This window comes from Oryzias melastigma, linkage group LG17, assembly GCF_002922805.2.
Source record: "Oryzias melastigma strain HK-1 linkage group LG17, ASM292280v2, whole genome shotgun sequence".
Taxonomy (NCBI): domain Eukaryota; kingdom Metazoa; phylum Chordata; class Actinopteri; order Beloniformes; family Adrianichthyidae; genus Oryzias; species Oryzias melastigma.
In genome coordinates this window covers 33,706,086-33,724,699 of record NC_050528.1, presented here as the reverse complement: position 1 = coordinate 33,724,699, position 18,614 = coordinate 33,706,086, and the positions used below count along the sequence as shown (strand labels likewise).

Below are 18,614 nucleotides of genomic sequence, written 5' to 3'. Positions count from 1 at the left end.
GCTTGTGAACCGCAGGCAAATGTGAGCACAGATTTCATTAGAGACATTCGTAACACAGATTCAGAGATTTTTAAAAAGCTACTAATTCATGTATTTTTCTGTAATGCTTCCCAATGGGAGCTGGTAGTCACACTCCCTTAGTCTTGTGTCCTGCAGGTCTACAGGTTTTAGGCTAATATTAGAAAATGGGTTCTTCTAGAACAATTAATGCAATATTTTTTTAATATTTTAATTTAAAAACAAAAGAGACTGTGTTTCTGCTAAAATTATCAGAAATACATTGTTCAAATTTATTTTACAATACATTTTTTCATTATTACATTTACAAATGACATATTTTTTTCATTCTACCAATGTCTTTTGCATTGTGTCCAGGTTGAAAGTGGCAGCCTCCTTACCAAACTCCTTACCTACCTTGACAAGTCCGCACTAGCGGGGCCACTTTCAGCAAGGAACCGGGACAGTGTTGCCGCGGAGACGCCCCAAGGTCAGCAGGTTGGCCTGGAAAATGTCCAGAGTCGCACCAGTGAAGCAGGAGTGACGCTGCAGAAGAAAGCTGCCACCCAGTCCATAGAGGAGGTGTCAGAGGTGGAGGGCTGGATCAAGGAGGTGGTGCCTCCTCCCGCCTCGCTTGTCTACAAAGAGCCACACAAAAAGACGATGCACGCTCCCGAGCTTCAGCTGGACGTCAAAAGCAGCAGAAAGAAGCCGGACAGCGACGTCTTCGGCTACGTCATAACTGACACCGAGTAAGTCCACAGTCACAGAACGGGACACATGGGTCACTGTGAACCATGAGGATTAGATGGAGGCTGACGGTTATTGATGCATTCCCACCGGTCATGTGTGTCACGCTCATAAACGTGGTATAAGCGAGTATTCAGCACGTGGTGTTCACACCAGACCAGCGCAGAACAAGCAGGAAGCAGCAGGGAGGGGCTTCTTCCTCTTTTGTTTTTCTACAGTTTAGTAGCACACGTCAGCCACCAACAGTTGGAAGAGATTTGATGTTAAAGGTTAAACCAGTGCAAATCTCATGAATCTTGCTTCAGGCTTTGCCTTTCACAGCTCTGTTCCGATGTATGAAAGACTTGGAGTCACATAATTCCAGCTGGACACTAACCACAATTATTCATTTCTCTTCCCCCATCATGTTTACAATTGTTGAACTTTTGTTTTTTGAAAAGGACGCTATCCATACGTACTTACAAAATCCAAGTCTCTGCTTGTTTAAAGTTCAATGGTTTGACTTTCAGTCAAAAGTTCAGTTGGTTGGACTTTCATCTTGCATTCAGTGAATGCCTGGTTTGTACGAAGAACCAAAGAACGAACTTAAGAACATGAGAAATTTGATCGCAGAAGCTCTAAATGTGAGTTTACAAGCGTTTAGATAGACTAATTAAAACTAGTCGCTTGAACGCGAGTTGCTGTGTTTGATATGAATATATCTTCACTGTGGCGATTCCTCAAACAAATAAAATTCACAGGAGACAGCAAAAATTTTAACTTCTTTTTGTCAAAAACCAATATTAAAATGCTATGTTTACACTAGAGTAGGGGTCTCCAACCTTGTGATCTACATCCTGCTTGTTTTGCAGCAAACCCGTGACTAGGAACACTGATGGCTTCTGGGTAATGAAGATTGTTTTTTCTTAATTGAGTTGCATTGCAGGAATATTATCAAAAAACTACAAAATGGCCCTGTCTTTACTTTTTTGTCATAGTTCCCACTGGTCGGTTCCCGCTCTCGTAAGAAGTTTATTTCATTCCATCCCGGTCCCTTGATTAATGGCAGAGACAATTCCCATCCCTCAGACATTTTATGGCAGGGGTCTCAAACTCGCGGCCCGCGGGCCATCTGCGGCCCGCAGGATGATAATTTGCGGCCCCCGTCTTCATATGAAAGATTACTGTTAGTGCGGCCCGCAAGGCTGATATGAATGACAGTTGTTATGTGCAGAGCTGAATGAACCAATCACAGTGAGGTATATGACTCTGGAGGGCGGGACATCGGCGGTCTGTCCAGTGCCTCTGTCTATCATTCATTCCTTCCTCCAATCAGCTGGGCGGAGGAGGAGCCAGGAAGCACCAAGCTCCGTCTGTGGATGTCTCTCTCAGAATGAATGGGAGACAGATATGATGTGGAGGAATACGTTTTTTGACGTGCTGACTGTTCCTAACCAGAGCTCCTCAAGCTCCGAGCCTCAAACCTGTAAGCCCGCCCCGCGCGGCGATCCGCTGCACCCGCCTGTCAGACATGTGATTCTGAGCTTGGCTCGCGCCTGCGTGCGCGTGTCTGTGACTTTTAAGGTTCACACACCGGCTGTGTCGGCGCGCATTCCAGTCCATGTAAACGCGAGTAGAAGTCGATATTCTGCTACGCGCGTTTGAATAGAATCCCCGTGGAAAGCACCCCCCCCCTCCCACATGCGCGCTGATGCAACCGCCGCGTGCACGAGCACCCCACACCTCCAATGAATGGAAGACACATACAGACGTGGACAAAAGTGTTCATACCCCTCCGTTAAAGAAGGACAAACCAACAATTCTCACTGAAATCACTCAAAACTTCAAAAAGTAACAATAAATAAAACACCTGTGATGTCAATTAAAGGACACACCTGAGTTAATCATGTCACTCTGGTCAGATAGTCTTCAATCTTTCATTGAGGTACCATCATTTTTGTCCAGGCCTGTTTCATTAGTTTGTTTTTTAAATAATTATGTTGATCAACAATTCAAAATTGATGGCTGATTTTGAGTGTTTAATTTTCAATATTTTTTAATTTATTGTTACTTTTGTAAGTTTCGAGTGATTTCAGTGAGAATTGTGGGTTTGTCCTTCTTTAACTGAGGGGTACCAACACTTTTGTCCACCACTGTAGGTCAGATTTATTTATTGTGAGGAGAATTCTACAAAAATCTACAAAAAATGAAATCCTTCAAAGATTTTCTCGTTACCGGGGCTTCTCTAACTCTGAAGGAGGATCTGTTAATAGAGACATTTGAAACTGAACAAAAATAATTAGTTTTCTCTAGTCAGTCAGTCAATATGTGGTTTCTTCAGTTGTCTGTATCTGTTGTTTGGTCATTGTTATTATTTTATTTATTTAGTACTAATTTATTTGTTTTTTTTATTCATCTTTTAATGTACATGGTAAAAAACAAGAAAACAACAACAGAAAATTATTTATAAAAACATTACACCTCAATGAAATGGAGTAGGAAAAAGTTTAAAAAACTTTATCAATTCTACCCCCTAGCAATATATCTTAAATTTAATCTTCAATATAAACTATTTCAGAAACAGACATTAACTACCCTTATTTTTTTATATATATAAATCAACACGGACAAAGATCTATACACGTCGTTCATTATTTATTCATTATTTTGTGTTAAAAATAAAGATATTTAAGAACACTAGAATGTTTTCTCAGCGATTTTCTTGTGAAAATCTTGATGCGGCCCACCCTCACCTAGATTCTGTCTCCAGCGGCCCCCGGCTGATTTGAGCTTGAGACCCCTGTTTTATGGGAATCATGTGACCTGTGGTTTTCCCGAAAAAAAAAGTATGCCGGTAGTTTAAACCGCCCTTAGCAATCCGTGTTGAAGCAACTACTTCCAATGACAACTCTAAAGCACGTAAATGTACATTTTGGGCTCTCTTTTTCAAAACTTTCGCTACCCAAGTTTTTTGTTTTTTGGGGGGGGCTCTGTTTACAAAACATTTTCATTTAATGCTAGTTACAAGTTAAACCAGTTGAACTTTGGCCAATCAGGGCTCGGATTTGAAGGTGTCCTTTTCAAAAGACGGAAGTACCAACAGTTTGAAAATTGATCATGAAGGAGAAGTTAATTATTACGGTTGGTTCCCAACTGGAATATTAAAGCACAAAGCCTTTCATATATTGGAGTAGAGCTATGAAATACAAAGTGTGGGGCATAAAAAAGTTTTTTTTTAACTGTAAATGCATAAGCTACTCTCGGGTAGCGATAGTCCAGTGTGAGCACTGTATGCTTGTTCAAGAATCTGCATCCTTGCGCATGACATGAAGGAAGAATAAAGATTTTGTGGAGAATAATCCCTGCCACTCACACTGTTTTATTCTTTATTTTATTTTTCTCTGACATTGTGTCTTGGTGAGTTTTCAGCGTCGTATACTGTCATGTGTAAGTACATCTGGTTTTATTTTCCAGTCTTGGCATTGTCTCTCAGCGCCGGCATTCTTTCTTGCTGTCATGTGAAGTTGTAAACATCAGGAGAGTCATAAATGTTGCAGGGAAAACGTCTGTGATGTTTTGCCGGGAGCTGAACGAGGGAATATTTTTATGAGCTCTCTCTTTCTGTTACTGCAAGATTATATCAGCCACATGATCCAAGAGGAAGAGTGTGACTCTATAGCAGCATACTGGAGGTAAATAACGCAAATCCGAGCAATTTTATCAAAAACCATGCAATGAAAAGACAAATGTTTGTATGAAAAATATATAATCTAAAAGGGAAATGTTAAGTTTCTTTAAAAAAAAGAACAATCTTTTCCTTGACACCTCATGTGGAGCAAAATCCTCATTGTGTAGACGTGTCAGATTTTTGCTCCTCACATGAGCAGACTGTGAGGCGGCAGACAGACATGTCATCCCTCTCAGGCTCTGTTCCACCTGCTGCTCGCATCATTTTCTCTACAGGTCAGGCAGAGTCCGCCTCTCTTTAAGCCTATGGTGGCACATCTATAGAAAAATTAGTTTTACTTAAGTCCAACAGCTTTGTTTGAATGCAAATTATCTTTTGAAGCCCCTAAAGCTCTGATCATTTCGGATTTGAATGCAATATGTGTTCCCTGTAATCACAAGTGAATTTTCTCTGTTAGAGCAGTAGAGCAGCGTGGGATTTAACCCGACAAACTTTTGCTGTATGCATCAAATAGGTGCTTGAGCTGTCTTTCTTAATGAGACAAAAGCTTTCTGAGACGTTTGACCCTGCACTTGTTAAGCCTTAGTCTGTCTACACAACATATGAAAGTAGTAGACTGCTCTTACTTACTTACTGCCCTTTAAGCATTGAGAAGCATAGGGCAGCAACCAAATCGTTCCATTTCTGATGATCATGGGCCAAGGTGTAGATCAGGGATAGGCAACTCCAGGCCTCTAGGGCCGCATCCCTGCATATTTTCCAACAGACCCTGCTCTGGCATGTTCTAATTGGCTGGACACACCTGAACCAGGTAATCAGTCATGACTTGGGCTTGGATATGTGGAAATCATGCTGTCAAAGCAGCCCTCGAGCACTGGAGTTGCCTATCCCTGGGGTAGATGGTTCCCCAGGTGTGTCCAAATACTTTCAGCTCGGCTTCTTCTGTTCAGCTCCAGGCGATCTTGGTCCGTCCTCTTTCGTTTTCCATCTGGTGTCCAGTGTAGTGCTGTCTTTATGCTTGTGTTTTCTTCACTCCTCAGTACATGGCCAATCCATGTCCTGCGTCTTTTGAAGGTAATTGTTGACACGTATTCTTGATTGCAACGGTGCAATAGAATTTTATTGGAGAACTTTTGGGGCCAGAAAATGCTTATTATCCTCCTCAAATTTATGGTGTGGAAGTTTGAGAGTTTTGTCAAGTCATGCTGTGTTATTCTCCAGCACTCTGCTCATTACGGTAACACTGATGGAGACTACTCAGAACACTTGAATAGTCTGTAGAGTGAAAATGGTAATGCTGTAGGTTGTAGTGAACACATAAACAGCACGTAAGAATAACTAAGGCTAAAGTGGGTGAGGTGCACCTGTGTCGTATGTATTTTTCACTTTTTTGACCCCCTAAAATCTTGCATACTGCTTAAGGACGGCACACTCCTTGTGCGGCTCTTGTGCAAACCTTGCTTGCACCCTGACTAGAAATGAAGAAATTAGAGTAGTTTGTGTGGACGTACTATTGACGTCATACTTATCACCCGCACACCTGAGTAACATGTGTGCACAGTCAGTAAGGAGCCCTTATGCACATGTTACACACTTCTCGAGTGGAGCGTAAAGACGTTGTAAAACATCGGCCATAAGTTCGTACAACTTCTATTAGCCTTACAAATACTTCACAATACTCTTACCACACACACGACTACGGTATGTTCCATTTTCATGACATCCCGTAAAGTGGCAAAAGAAAAGCAAACCGTCCCACAAAAATATACATACATTTTCCATCATCTAAAACCTAGTAGGTTAAAGTTCCCGTGCTGTACTTCTTGCCTTCAACGTTCTCAGTCACTCCAACTCCAGTTATGTTTTTATCCAAGACAAAATCATAAAGAAATAAAGGAATCCTCTCACCCTAAAGTCGATTATCCAGAAGAGTCCAAACAGGTAAATCCAAAACAAACCAGTTGAGTTGGGGCAATCTCAGTCTGCTCTCAAAACTCCAGCAATATTGTGTCCCTTGTAGACCCCCTAAAGTGCTCCACTTGTCAGCCCTGCCTCCCGTAATTCTCTAGTTGCCTTTATCAAATCAGTCCGAGGTACATCAGTCACATGATTGTTCTATGTGTCTTTGATCCAGCAGAAAAAAAACCCAAAACATGTTAAGATACCCAATGATTCTGTAAAATGGGACTCTCGTGAGGATGTATGGTTTCGCGATATCATGGGGAGTAACATGAGTTTGTCACAGAGTTCAGCATAATGTAAACATGTTTTTTCTATTGTTTTGTGATTACAAACAAAAGATATACCGGCGCTCCCCTTAAGATCCATTTGATATGTAGCATCAACATACCCAAAAAGTCCACAACAAATGTAGTGATGTGATTCTTTGGAAGTCTTAACTTTAAAGATCAGCCTTTTGTAGTTCATCTTTGGAGACTTGTGGTCAGTGAACAGAGCTACAGTCTACTTGTCACTCACTTTTTTTTATCTGTTACCTTGTTTTTCCTAAGGCACTTTTTCCTGTGTCTGCTGGTTTCTACCTGAAGGAAGGGATGTTTCTGATCTAAGAGGAAACTGTCCTTCCTCTGTTACTTAAAACTTCTGGCTTTTCTATGACTGCCATCAGAAATCCAGTCCTCAGGCGCTCCTCAGGCTCTACAGAGAAGCACATGTGTGTGAGCTCTGAGACTCCTCGGTCCTCTGATACAGAGCCAGACTTCTTTCTGTCTTTGTTTTGGTCTTTACTTCTTTTCTAGTTCATGCAATCCAAACAATTTACCACAGGGACTGAATCGCTATCATTTTTAGAGATGCCATAAAATTGAACAGTTTGGTTTTAATCATCAGGAAGGTTTGATCAAACTTGATCAAAACATGTGCAAGCGCTGCATCAAAAGCCACAATCCGAATTTGGTCTGGCTTGAATGAAGGTCAAAACTCAGTCACTGGGCTCTTTAGTCAAAGTGTCACTGCAGTGCAGTCACACTGACGGACATGCCACATTGCCACTACTTACATTTTGCGCATTGTCCACAAATGTAATTTCAGTCTTTCATGATACATGTGTGATATTCGTCATTCTTGTGTTTGTCACTCGTCAAGGTATTTACGTGAATTCAGCTTTGAGCTGAGATTTATGCAGTTCATGCATATTTTACGTAGTTTTACGCATTTATTACATAAATGATTACACAATTGTGCATGACTCTTGCAAGATGCATACGCAAATTTGAGGCTTTTCACGACCATTCCATGCATGACCACATATGTCTAACGGTCTTCATGTGTCTATTGGCATGCATCACCCACGTATGACTTTTATATTGCGTATAAGGCGCACATATGACATTAAAACTATGTATTTGACACACAAATCACTAATGAATTGAATAAACAGCCCAATAATCCCGCATGGTTCATGCATGATTCATGTATTGTGTGTCGGGTGTATAAATCGGCCAAACTTTCACCCTTCCAGCAGTCAATACTGAGTTCAAATCTTCTGTATCCCCTTGTCCTGTTCGCCCGGGTGGGCGAGGGTTAGGTCGTGCAGAAGGTGGGTCTTGGGAGGGGGCCAGGTACAGCCGCTGACTTTGAATGTGCGCTTGGCCCTTGTCATGGATCTCCCAAGCTGCAACTCTTGCTGGGGCTCCCCCCACCTCGATGGAGGTCCCCCGGGATGGGTTGCCTCAGCTGGCACATAACAACTAACTTAGAACGGGTTGAGACCAGGAGAATCCGACTGTTAAACTTAAACAAAGTGTTGCAAGGGCCAGCAATGGATGCTGACCACAGTGTTGACAAATTGTGATTTCTACCCATTTCTCTGAATGTCAAAGTGAAGAACTTCAATAAAGCACATATTTATGTATTCTTTGAGTTGTTTATTTGCACTTATTACGCAGTTTTAACATGGTTCATTTGTGATACATCTGTGAACATTTCACGTAAAGACCACGACTTTTCTCACTTTTACCACATACTGTCATGTATGACAAAAATGAATCTGTGCAATATGTGCAAATTGTACGTAGTGGCAATTTGACACAACCTTGAAATCCATGATGTGGTTAAAGCTTACTTGGCCCAGTAGGTCACATCAACCATGATGCTTTATTCACACCAGACCCAGAAACCCGGGTTCCAGTGACTACTTTCAATGACATCTGTATGTAAATGCAGCGCGTTTTAGGCTCCTGTATTCAAAACTGCAGTGTTTATGTGTCACTACACAATTTTTTTAGTCAGTTTTTCTCAGTTTTTGTACAAAACTTTTGAGGATTATGCAAAAGTTCAACCAGTTGACCAAAAGGGAATTTATGTTTTGCACCGCTTTGACATTTCAGCTTCTCCAACTGAGAGTGCGAATCGGTTAGCAGCAGTCCAGCGTGAACACCATATGCTAAAAGCATGCTCACAAATCCACATTCAGCATGTTCTTAAACACGCCACATATACCCGATGTGAACGCAGCTCAAGTACTTGGCAGACAAACCATTACTACTTTTTGTTTTTGAGATATTTTCACCCTAAAGCCAGTTTTTTGGGGAAAACTAAAGTATGTTGGCAGCATCCAAATCTCTCAGTAAACAGATATTGGCACCAAAAAATGATTGACACTAACTCTGAAGGATTCATTCTGCTAAATTTCTGAAACATTTTATAAACTAGACCTGATAATTAAAAGTTGGAGAAGCTTAATTTATGAAACAGTTTGGCCCTTTAGTCAAGTTTGTTTAATCACCTTTGGTGCCTTGGTTTCAGTTATGTTTCTGGTGCTCACCCCTGACAGAAACACTGGAACATCGCAGCCTCTGCCTCATCATCTGTGTTTGTCCGTGAACCCCAGATGAGTGTACGAGCGTAATGGCTTCACATTCATCAACAGTCCCGTGCATGAGGACAGATCCTGCGGTTTAAAGCTGTCATATCTGCAAGGGATCGTGACGCACCATATTGTGAACTACAGAGCTGATGTAAAAACCGCTGTGAGGTCTCCATTTGGGCTATCAGCACTCAGCATCTGCAGGCAGGAGAACTGATCTGTGGTGTCAGATGTGAGGCAGCTGCTCTGCGTGATGGAAAGCTGACTCATTCTTATGGACACTCTGGACTGAGGCGGCTGGTGGCTCTCCAGGCTCAGAAAACACTAAATCACCAGCTGGATTATCAAGAGTTTTGTGGGAACTCGGCTACATTTAGTTTGAGGCTAAAATTCTTGTTTTTGTATTTTTATTTTTTTTTTCAGCAAGGGTTAATGGCAGAATTCTTTGTAGTATCAAAGTACGGCCAAAATTACGAAATCTTTATATTGTTGATCTTTTGATGTTGTTTTTTTTATCATGAAACTCCAGAAAATAATATAAAAAAAATTTAAATGCTGCTAAAGAAGCTTTTCAACAAATGATTTGAGTAAAATAAGGAATAATAGTATTTATATATATATATATATATATATATATAAAAGAGCTGTCAGGCGATTAAAATTTTTAATCGAGATAATCGCATTGTCCATAGTTAACTCGCGATTAATCGCAAATTAATATGTGGCCTTTTTTTAGGAAAAAAATGTATGCTTCGTGGAATTCAGCAGTTCTACATTAATTATGAAAACAAGAATGGTAAAATTAATAGTTTTCATCAGAAATACTTTATTTTGTAACATTGTATTGAGATAAACTTTCTTAACAATAAAAGGCTGTAACATAAATCCCTAACAAAAGCCCAAGTGCAAGTGAAGGGCATTTTAAATTCAAAACTTCAATCAACGTTCAGTAAAATAAAATAAAAAACATCAAAAATAACATTTCCATAACACTTTCATGTTCATTTTTTGTCAGGACCAAATCTTTTCCTCCTCTGCTGAACTACAGTAATCAATGAAATAGAGATTTATCATTTCCAATGAACTTTTGTTTTTTAAAACATTAAAGACTGAGAAAAGCGGGATACACTGTGGATAGTTTGACAGTCTGTTACTGCCGCCGCGTTCTCTGGCTGCAGCTCGATGCAGCGACGTGTCCAGCGGAGCTCACGATGAATATGCCGGCAGACAGACCGCTATGCTGGGGCGGGATCACGCTTAAACCTCCAGAACTTTGGGATATTTTGCATATTTTCGCGCGGCGAAAGAGGGACGGGCCACACACTCAAAGCTGAGATTTATCTTTTCATCTACTAATAACTGGCGTTGTTTAAACTACATTTAAAACGTCCCCCGGTGCACTTGCTGTTCGGAACGTCGGGGGTCCGCAGCTCTCGGGACGCGGCGCCGGACGTGAGCCGGTACCACCAGACGTGGTACTGGACGCGAACTGGAGCCGGGTTAGAGTGCAGGAGCTCTCCACGTCCTAGCGCCGGGCCGGTTCTAGCTCTAGCTGGTGAGTTAGAGGGCGACCCCGGGCTTACACCGCTTGAGGGACGCCCACGGTGTGGAAAGGCACGTATGAGAAAATCCGCGATTAATGTGTCAAAAAAAATTGTCGGCGTCATGCACATGTCAGATTAACTCGTTTTTAACGCTACAAATCTGACAGCCCTAATATATATATATATATATTTATATAAAGTATATCACAAAAGTGAGTACACCCCTCACATCTCGGCAAATATTTAGTTATATTTTTTTGTAGGGCAACACTGCATAAATGACTCTTTCACACAATGAACAGTAGTCAGTATAAAGTTAGTACAGCAGTGTAAATTTATTGTCCCCTCAAAATAAATAAAAATACAGCCAATAATAGCTAAACCCCTGGCAACAAAAGTGAGTACACCCCTAAGTAAAAATGGGAAATGTCAATATTTTTTGTGGCCACCATCAATTTCCAGCTCGGCTTGAAGTCTCCTGGCCATGGAGATCACCAGACCTTCACAGGTTACCAGTGGAATCCTCTTCCACTCCTCCCTCACAACACAATAGAGATGGTGGACATTTCACACCTTGTGCTCCTCCACCTTCCTCTTCAGGACGCCCCAGAGGTGTTCTATGGGGTTTAGGTCTGGGGACATGCTTGGCCAGTCCATCACCTTTACCCTCAGCCTCTTTAGCAGGCCAGTGGTAATGTTGGAGGTGTGTTTGGGGTCATTATTGTGCTGGAACACTGCTCTGTGGCCCAGTTTCCAGATGGAGGGGATCATGATCTGCTTCAGAATGTCCCAGTACATGTTAGAATTCACGTTTCCCTTAATGAACTGTAGCTCCCCAATGCCAGCAGCACTCATGCTGTCCCAGATCATGACACTTCCAGCACCATGTTTGACGGTAGGCAAGACGCACTTGTCTTTGTACTCCTCACCTGGTTGCTGCCTTACATGCTTGACACCATCTGAACCAAATCTGTTGATCTTGGTCTCATCAGACCACAGGACGTGGTTCCAGTAATCCTGGTCCTTAGTTTGTCTGCAGCAGATTGTTTCCAAGCTTTCTTGAGCATCATCTTTAGAAGAGGCTTCCTTCTAGGATGACAACCACGCAAAGCAATTTGATGCAGTGTGCGGTGTACGGTCTGAGCACTGACAGGCTGACCTCCCATCCCTTCAATCTCTGCCCCAATGCTGGACGCACTCATCCGTCTGTTTTCCAAAGCCAGTCTTTGAATGTGACGCTGAGAACGTGCACTCAGCTTCTTTGGTACTCACTTTTGTTGCCAAGGATTTAGCTATTATTGGCTGTATTTTTATTTATTTTGAGGGGACAATACATTTACACTGCTATACTAACTTTATACTGACTACTGTTCATTGTGTTAAAGAGTCATTTATGCAGTGTTGTCCTAAGAAAAGATATAACTAAATGTTTGCTGAGACGTGAGGGGTGTACTCACTTTTGTGACATACTGTATATATATAGGGAAAACACTCAGTAAATGTTATTGTGTGTGGGAAAAAAAAACTTGAGATGTGAAGAATTCAGAGTTAGAAACTTAAAAGCTTTGACAAAAGATTCTTATTACAAAAAATAACTTCTTAAAGTCTGAATCTGATTATCTTGTCATTGCCATTGGTCTTTTAATTTTGATTAAACCATTTCTAGAGAGAATTCAAAAAACTGTCGTTTCCCAAAGGTTCAAACCAAACCCAGTTTGTGCGGGGAGGCGGCCAGTTTTAATGTTAAGTCAAATTTACAGAAGCGAATTGAGGTGATCTGAAGTCCTGTGCCGCGATTTGAGCAACAGGTGCGGTGGTCTGGCAGCAGCCTGATTTCAGTGCTGAGGTGAGAAAGCGGATCCCACCTGCCCAGGGGGCACGTCTGCGGCTGGATATGTGAATGATCTTTGGGGCAAATGGAGAATTTTCTGCCAGTCCCAACTCTCTCTGGAAGATGTTGAAGATGTTTACATCATTGGATTACTGGTCTCCGGCTTTCTGCTGATTGGAACTGGTGGAACCTGGATGTACAGGAACGTGGCGAAGTGGCTCTCAGACAAGGGCGGACTGGGAGTGCTTTGTGCTGGGACGCAGAGAGACGTACAGACTCAGACTGATAAATTGAATGGACTGGAGGCCAAGATCGATGCTCAGTCTGCCCGCGTGTATCGCATCGAAGTCTCCCTTGGAAGGCTGGAAACCATCATAGAGCGAGTGTCGGCTCGACTTGGAGGGAATCAAGAAAATTGACCTGATCTGTAAAACTGTACGCCATAACGCAGCACCTGGACTTCAGCAGGCAGACAGAAAGTTTTGTCTGTCTGCGAGAAAACAAACATCTCTAATCAGCAACCCTAACCAACTGTACCAAAACATCTCCGCTGAAGGTGTGAGAAACTGAGCCCGTCGTCATGGTAATCTGCATTCCTCTCCTGCCCATGACCTTCACCACGAATTCAACGCCTTGGTGACTCTTCCTTCCAGGCCCCCCTCGACTGTGCCTTAGAACGCTTTGCGACCGCGTACAGCTGCCACCAGGCTGGACGTGTGGGAGTCAGTTTGTGGACCTTTTCGTCTCGTGAAATAAATGTGCTTCAATGTTGATGTATTTTTGCTTGTACTTTAACTCATGCCGCCCTCTGCGACACGGGCTGAAGATACTTGATTTTTGACATCTTTCCTGTACCCTCATGTGTCTTTTCTGGGCGATAGAGCGCCATCCAGCGGCTGCTGCCCACCACTGAGAGAATTTCCCCATTGTGGGAGTAATAAAGGATTTGATTGATTGATTGATTGAATTGAACAGCGCAGTCATGATTTAAATATCTGAAGTTTGTCAGGTCGCTACATCCTATCTGCCAATCAGGAACATTTTGTTGTGAACTTCCCCCTATTTCATTAACCCACTGGAGCCGCGGGGTTGCAGACCTCATTCGGTAACTTTTAAGCAAAGGTGGGATGCGCTCTGCACAGATTGCCGACTTTCGCTCCTGTGAGCTCACTCGCTCGGTATGCCGGACATCAGAGAGCCACTGCAGGGTTCGGAGGCTGCTGGCTCAGGCCTTATCGAGACATAAAAAAAAAATAGGAAAAAGATCTCCTAATTGTATTTTTTCTCCCTCAGGTTAATACAAGACAGTGAGGCTTTAAGCTCAGCCACAGAGACACAGAAACACAGTGGAAACAGCTGTCATATTTTCTCTATATGTGTTCTCTATTAACAGAATAATGCCTCAAGAACATGTTGAAAACAACATTTTCAACAGAGTGGTTCCTAAAATAAACATTAAATTCCCTTCCTCGTCCTCTGCATCTGTCATCAGCAGCAGTTTTCTGTAAACACTGAGACACCGGTCGACCTGGAGGCCTTTGAAGGCGTCAGCTCGGTGCTAGAATTCAGCAGAAAGGCTGCGGGGAGGTCTCGCCAGGCTGCAGCGGAGAGGAACCGATTAGTTTGGAGTGAGGATATTCAGTTTTAATCATGGCTTTTCCTGCGCACGGAGACTGACCCGCATTGAACACCCATGTGCTCCATTCCAGACTTTTCTACATGACCAGTGAGTTTGTTATGCCTCGGTGTCACTGGGCCAAAGGGCCAGCCTTTCCATCTGCGGCCCTCCTGACCCTCTCAGTGTTCAGCTCAGCACTTCATTCCCACTTTCTCTCACCGTTTTGAGCCCAGCTGGAAGCTTTCTTGAAAATACACCTTTTTTTTCCCAAAGCACTGTCAAATAATGCATTTTCTTTTGTCGATTACAGCACCTATCTGTTCTCTGCTGCTGCATACCCTTATATATACTCAAATTAAGATATGGCACAGCCTTATCATAATGTGGACATTTTTTCACTTTGATAAAAGTTGGACTCAAATTTATCATAATAAATTACATTAAATTCTTGTTTTTATCTGTACTTTATCTCAGTCTATCTTTTTTTTTTTGTCACCCTCAGCCAGCTTAAAACCGATGAAGGTCTTCACCTGATGGAGATTTTGGCTCGACGAGCAAAAATCCAGATGACCGACTTTGCAGAGGTCTTGTACGTATGCTTGCTTTAATTATTTTTTTCTTTTGTCGTCTACCTGTCATTCTTGCTAGTAGGGTGCCTTCTCCTTCCTGCTGTGTTGAAGAGTCTGGTCTGAAAATTACCATCTGAAATCCAGCTGGTCTTTGCGTCATAGCGCTTTTCCAAAATGACCCAATTTTCTGAGGTTTTTGCTCAAACTTTGACAAATGACAGAAAAAATCAAAGGCTTAAAAGATGATGGGATCAAAGGAGGAGAATTTAGGTGATGACTTTAAATCTAATTTATTTGAAGTTCATAATTTTTCTAACATCTAAATGTTAAGAAATTAGTCATAAAATACTTGTTTTTATGATGTCACAAACATTACTATATCGCAGTTTACCTTTTGCGGTTTCTGTGATCAAGAAGAGAAAAAAAAATCAGTGCACTTGTGTTCTGTGTCCTGTTTGGCTGTTGACCTCGTCAATTAATCCTCCATGCCGTGTCCCTGTACAGATAGCATTCAGTTTGCCAAATTTACATAAATCTTTGATTGTAATCAGATCTTTGTTTTCATTCTTAAATACTGGACTTATATTTCTATGAAGGTTTGAACTTTCAGAGTTAAATCTTTAAGTAACCCTGTAAAAGTAGTCCGCCTGAATCCTTTTTGTTATTCATCACATAATCTCTCAAAATATGTGAGTAAAAACTTTTCCAGCGTAACTTCTACAATCACTTGGGAGTGCGTTCACATGAAATGGCACTGCGCAGCGACCCAAATGCAAGCCTTTCAAGCAGATTTGATGGCTGCGCGGCAGCATTTGTAATCGGGAGGTGGCAGGCGCATTTTTATATAGTGCGCTGTGGCCGCGGCAGTTTTAAGATAGAGTAACAATTTTATGGCAATTGGAGCATTTGTCAGCCGGCAGCACCTTTGAGTGGACAATATGTGAATGTACGCGGATGATGGTTGTCTACATCAAGTGCCTCCGTCAGGTAGTCGCCTGATTTCCCAGGGTATATAAAGAGTGGGGCATTCTGCTCACCTGACGACCACCCGACTGCCACCGTCTGCATTCATGACTACAGCAATGGTTTCAAAAGAATCAGAAACCAGCATGAAATCCTGAAGATTTCCTTGATGCCTCCCCATTACACGCTGGCAGTTGTATATGTGACTGTGGCATAGGAAATGGTATTTTTTATGTTAGAGATGTTTAAATTGTGTGAATTACCAATAAAAACACACATTTGTATTTTTAGCAAGTAAAAAAAACCTCTAGAATCACTGTTCCAAAGTTTTTAAGACAAAAAAATAGTTTTAGCTAATAAACCAACACAACAAGTTTTGTTTGTCATTACTTTATTACTGTTCTTCTTGTAATGCAATAATAAAAGGAATGTTTGTTTTTTGATCAAATGTTAGATTTGGTGGCCTTATCTGTCCAGTTGAAGGCCCAGCCCAACTCCATTCTTCACACATTCAAGGGGTGCTTCATTTGTAGAAAACACTCCATTCTTGATCCTCCATCAGGAACAATTCTGCATACGGGATGATGTGAATCAGTGACAGACCTCTATGGTTCATTTACAGCACAAATCATGCTTGGAGCATTTTAGCTAAAACATATCATTGTATCTTTAGGAAGAGATGTGCAACAATGCCAAAAAAAGTAAAAACAAATAAAAAAAAATAGACCAAAAATTACACTAGCATTATTCAGGTAAATCTAATCATACACACCTATGTAGAGTTTTCCTTTACTGCATCTGGGATGGAGACCCACTCTCTGTCTCGTCTGCTTTCTATCTCCTCTTCCTCCTCCATATCTACCAGTAGCTCTCCTCTTCCTGGTTGAATGCCTCAACACAGTTTTTCACAACACTAAGAACTTTTTTCACTACAAATTCCAACAAAACACTGTCACAGCACCTCTTAAAGCAATCTATATTTCTACCAATTCTTTCTTGCATCTCTGCTAATTTTCTAAGCCACAACTGTAAAATGCGACACACTCCGTGAACCACTGCGAGTACCAGAAACTGTTGCATTTCAACACAAAGCTGCTTCTCTCCAAAGTTTACGGTAGTTCAAAGATGTGTTGTGTTTCTGTCCTCAACAACAGCTCTGGTGCTAAAGGCTTAAACATGAGAGAAAAAGTGTGAAAATGTTCATATTTGTCTGAGGATAATGTATCAAGAATGTAGTGAGGAGCATTGCTGCCTTAGAATATCTGTAGTTTCACTTCAGCAGTTTCACTTATTGTGGGTTGATTTTAGAACAAAACCCCCACAATAAATGAGGGGACACCATTAAGAAACAGTAAAGAAATCTTCATGTAAATCATACAATTATGGTAAATATTTGTCCTTCAATTCTTTCTGTCTGCACATGAATTCTCCCACTCATTACATAGATATAAATATGAATCCACCATGTTAAGCTCATATTTGACAGTTTTGGAAATAAATGCAGGAAATTGTGATGATTTGGACACATTGAAAGGAGGGAAAGTGATTGTGTTGGGGAAGGATGCTGAGCCTAGCAAGAAAGAGGAAGAGCAAAGAGGAGGTTCATAGATGTAGTCAGTGAGGACACATGGACGGTTGGCATGAGGGAGGAGGATGCAGAGAAGAGGGTTAGATGAAGGCAGATGACTGCGGTGACCCTGAAGGGAGCAGCCAAAAGGGAATGAAGTAGCTGGCTAGCAGTGGCACGCTTCACAGACCTTCTGCTCACTGTGAGTTCAATGATTCCAATTCTCTGCTAACTGTCTTGGGTACTCATGAGGAATTCTCTAAAGCTACAATTGGACACTAGAAAGACAAGGAACAGCAGGAAATGCATAGTATATTAATGCAATGTTACTACTTCTTCTTTCACTTTCAGCTTATCCCTTTCAGGGTCACCACAGCGTAACAGCACCCATCAGTGATTTGGCAGAGTTTTTACGCCGGATGCCCTTCCTGACACAACCCTGTACTTGAGGGGCACAGGGACCCAGTTAGGCAGCAGGGTCAAGGGTCTTGCCTAAGGACCCAATCTGGGTGGGGATCAGTGGACAACCCTGGGAATCGAACCCAGGGCTCCTGGGTGATAGCCCTTCACCTAGCCCACTGAGCCACCCAGCCACTACATATTAATGCAATGTTACTGAGAACGATAATTTGCTGTGGTTCAGTTTTACAAAAGTCGCATTTTTATGTACTGCATTTTTTGGACTATAAGTTGCTCCGGAATATGAGTCGCAGCAACCCAAAAAGTGCATAATAAAGAAGGAAAAATCATATGCAAATCGCAGTTTCAGGAGAAATGTATTAAACAATATACAAGAACGAGAATGGACAAATCATAATAATGGAACAGATAACATTAATAGATTTAATATATGCTTGCTTCACTACTGGAACGCACTGATGCTTATTTAGCTTCATGAAAAGTGGGATAAATTAAATAAGTGTCTAGTATATTAGGGCTTCATATGTACAATTATTCAGATAACCATTGCTTAAAGAAAATGCTAACGAGTCAACGAAACTCCTTATTTGACGTCAAATCACTAAAGCCATTGAAGTCATCTTCTGTGTCGCTTTTGAGCAACTCCACCGAGATCGATGCAGCTTCTTTTGCTAAGCTTTCATCAGCAACTACTGATACTCACACCTACAGTGCCACCTAGTGGTTGTTAGACACACATTTATCCACATTTGTCATGGAAGGAATCACACATCAATATGAGGTTGGAGTCATCTGGACCCCAAAGAGAGCGGAAGGGATGAATATATAAGAACCGGTTGTGAAATGAATATGTAAATAATTTA

The 18,614-nt window shown here is 41.7% G+C and overlaps 1 protein-coding gene across 2 annotated transcripts in view; it reads left to right on the top strand.

The window, feature by feature from the left end:
• Positions 1–18,614, top strand: part of LOC112141880 (receptor-type tyrosine-protein phosphatase N2) — a gene marked incomplete at its 3' end in the record, with an annotated part of 102,119 nt that overhangs the window by 71,892 nt on the left and 11,613 nt on the right. The window contains 2 exon segments of one of the 2 annotated variants that reach the window (XM_024265075.2): positions 376–749; positions 14,735–14,821. In XM_024265075.2, coding sequence (XP_024120843.1) covers positions 376–749; positions 14,735–14,821 — 461 coding nt within the window. 2 annotated transcript variants of the gene reach the window in all.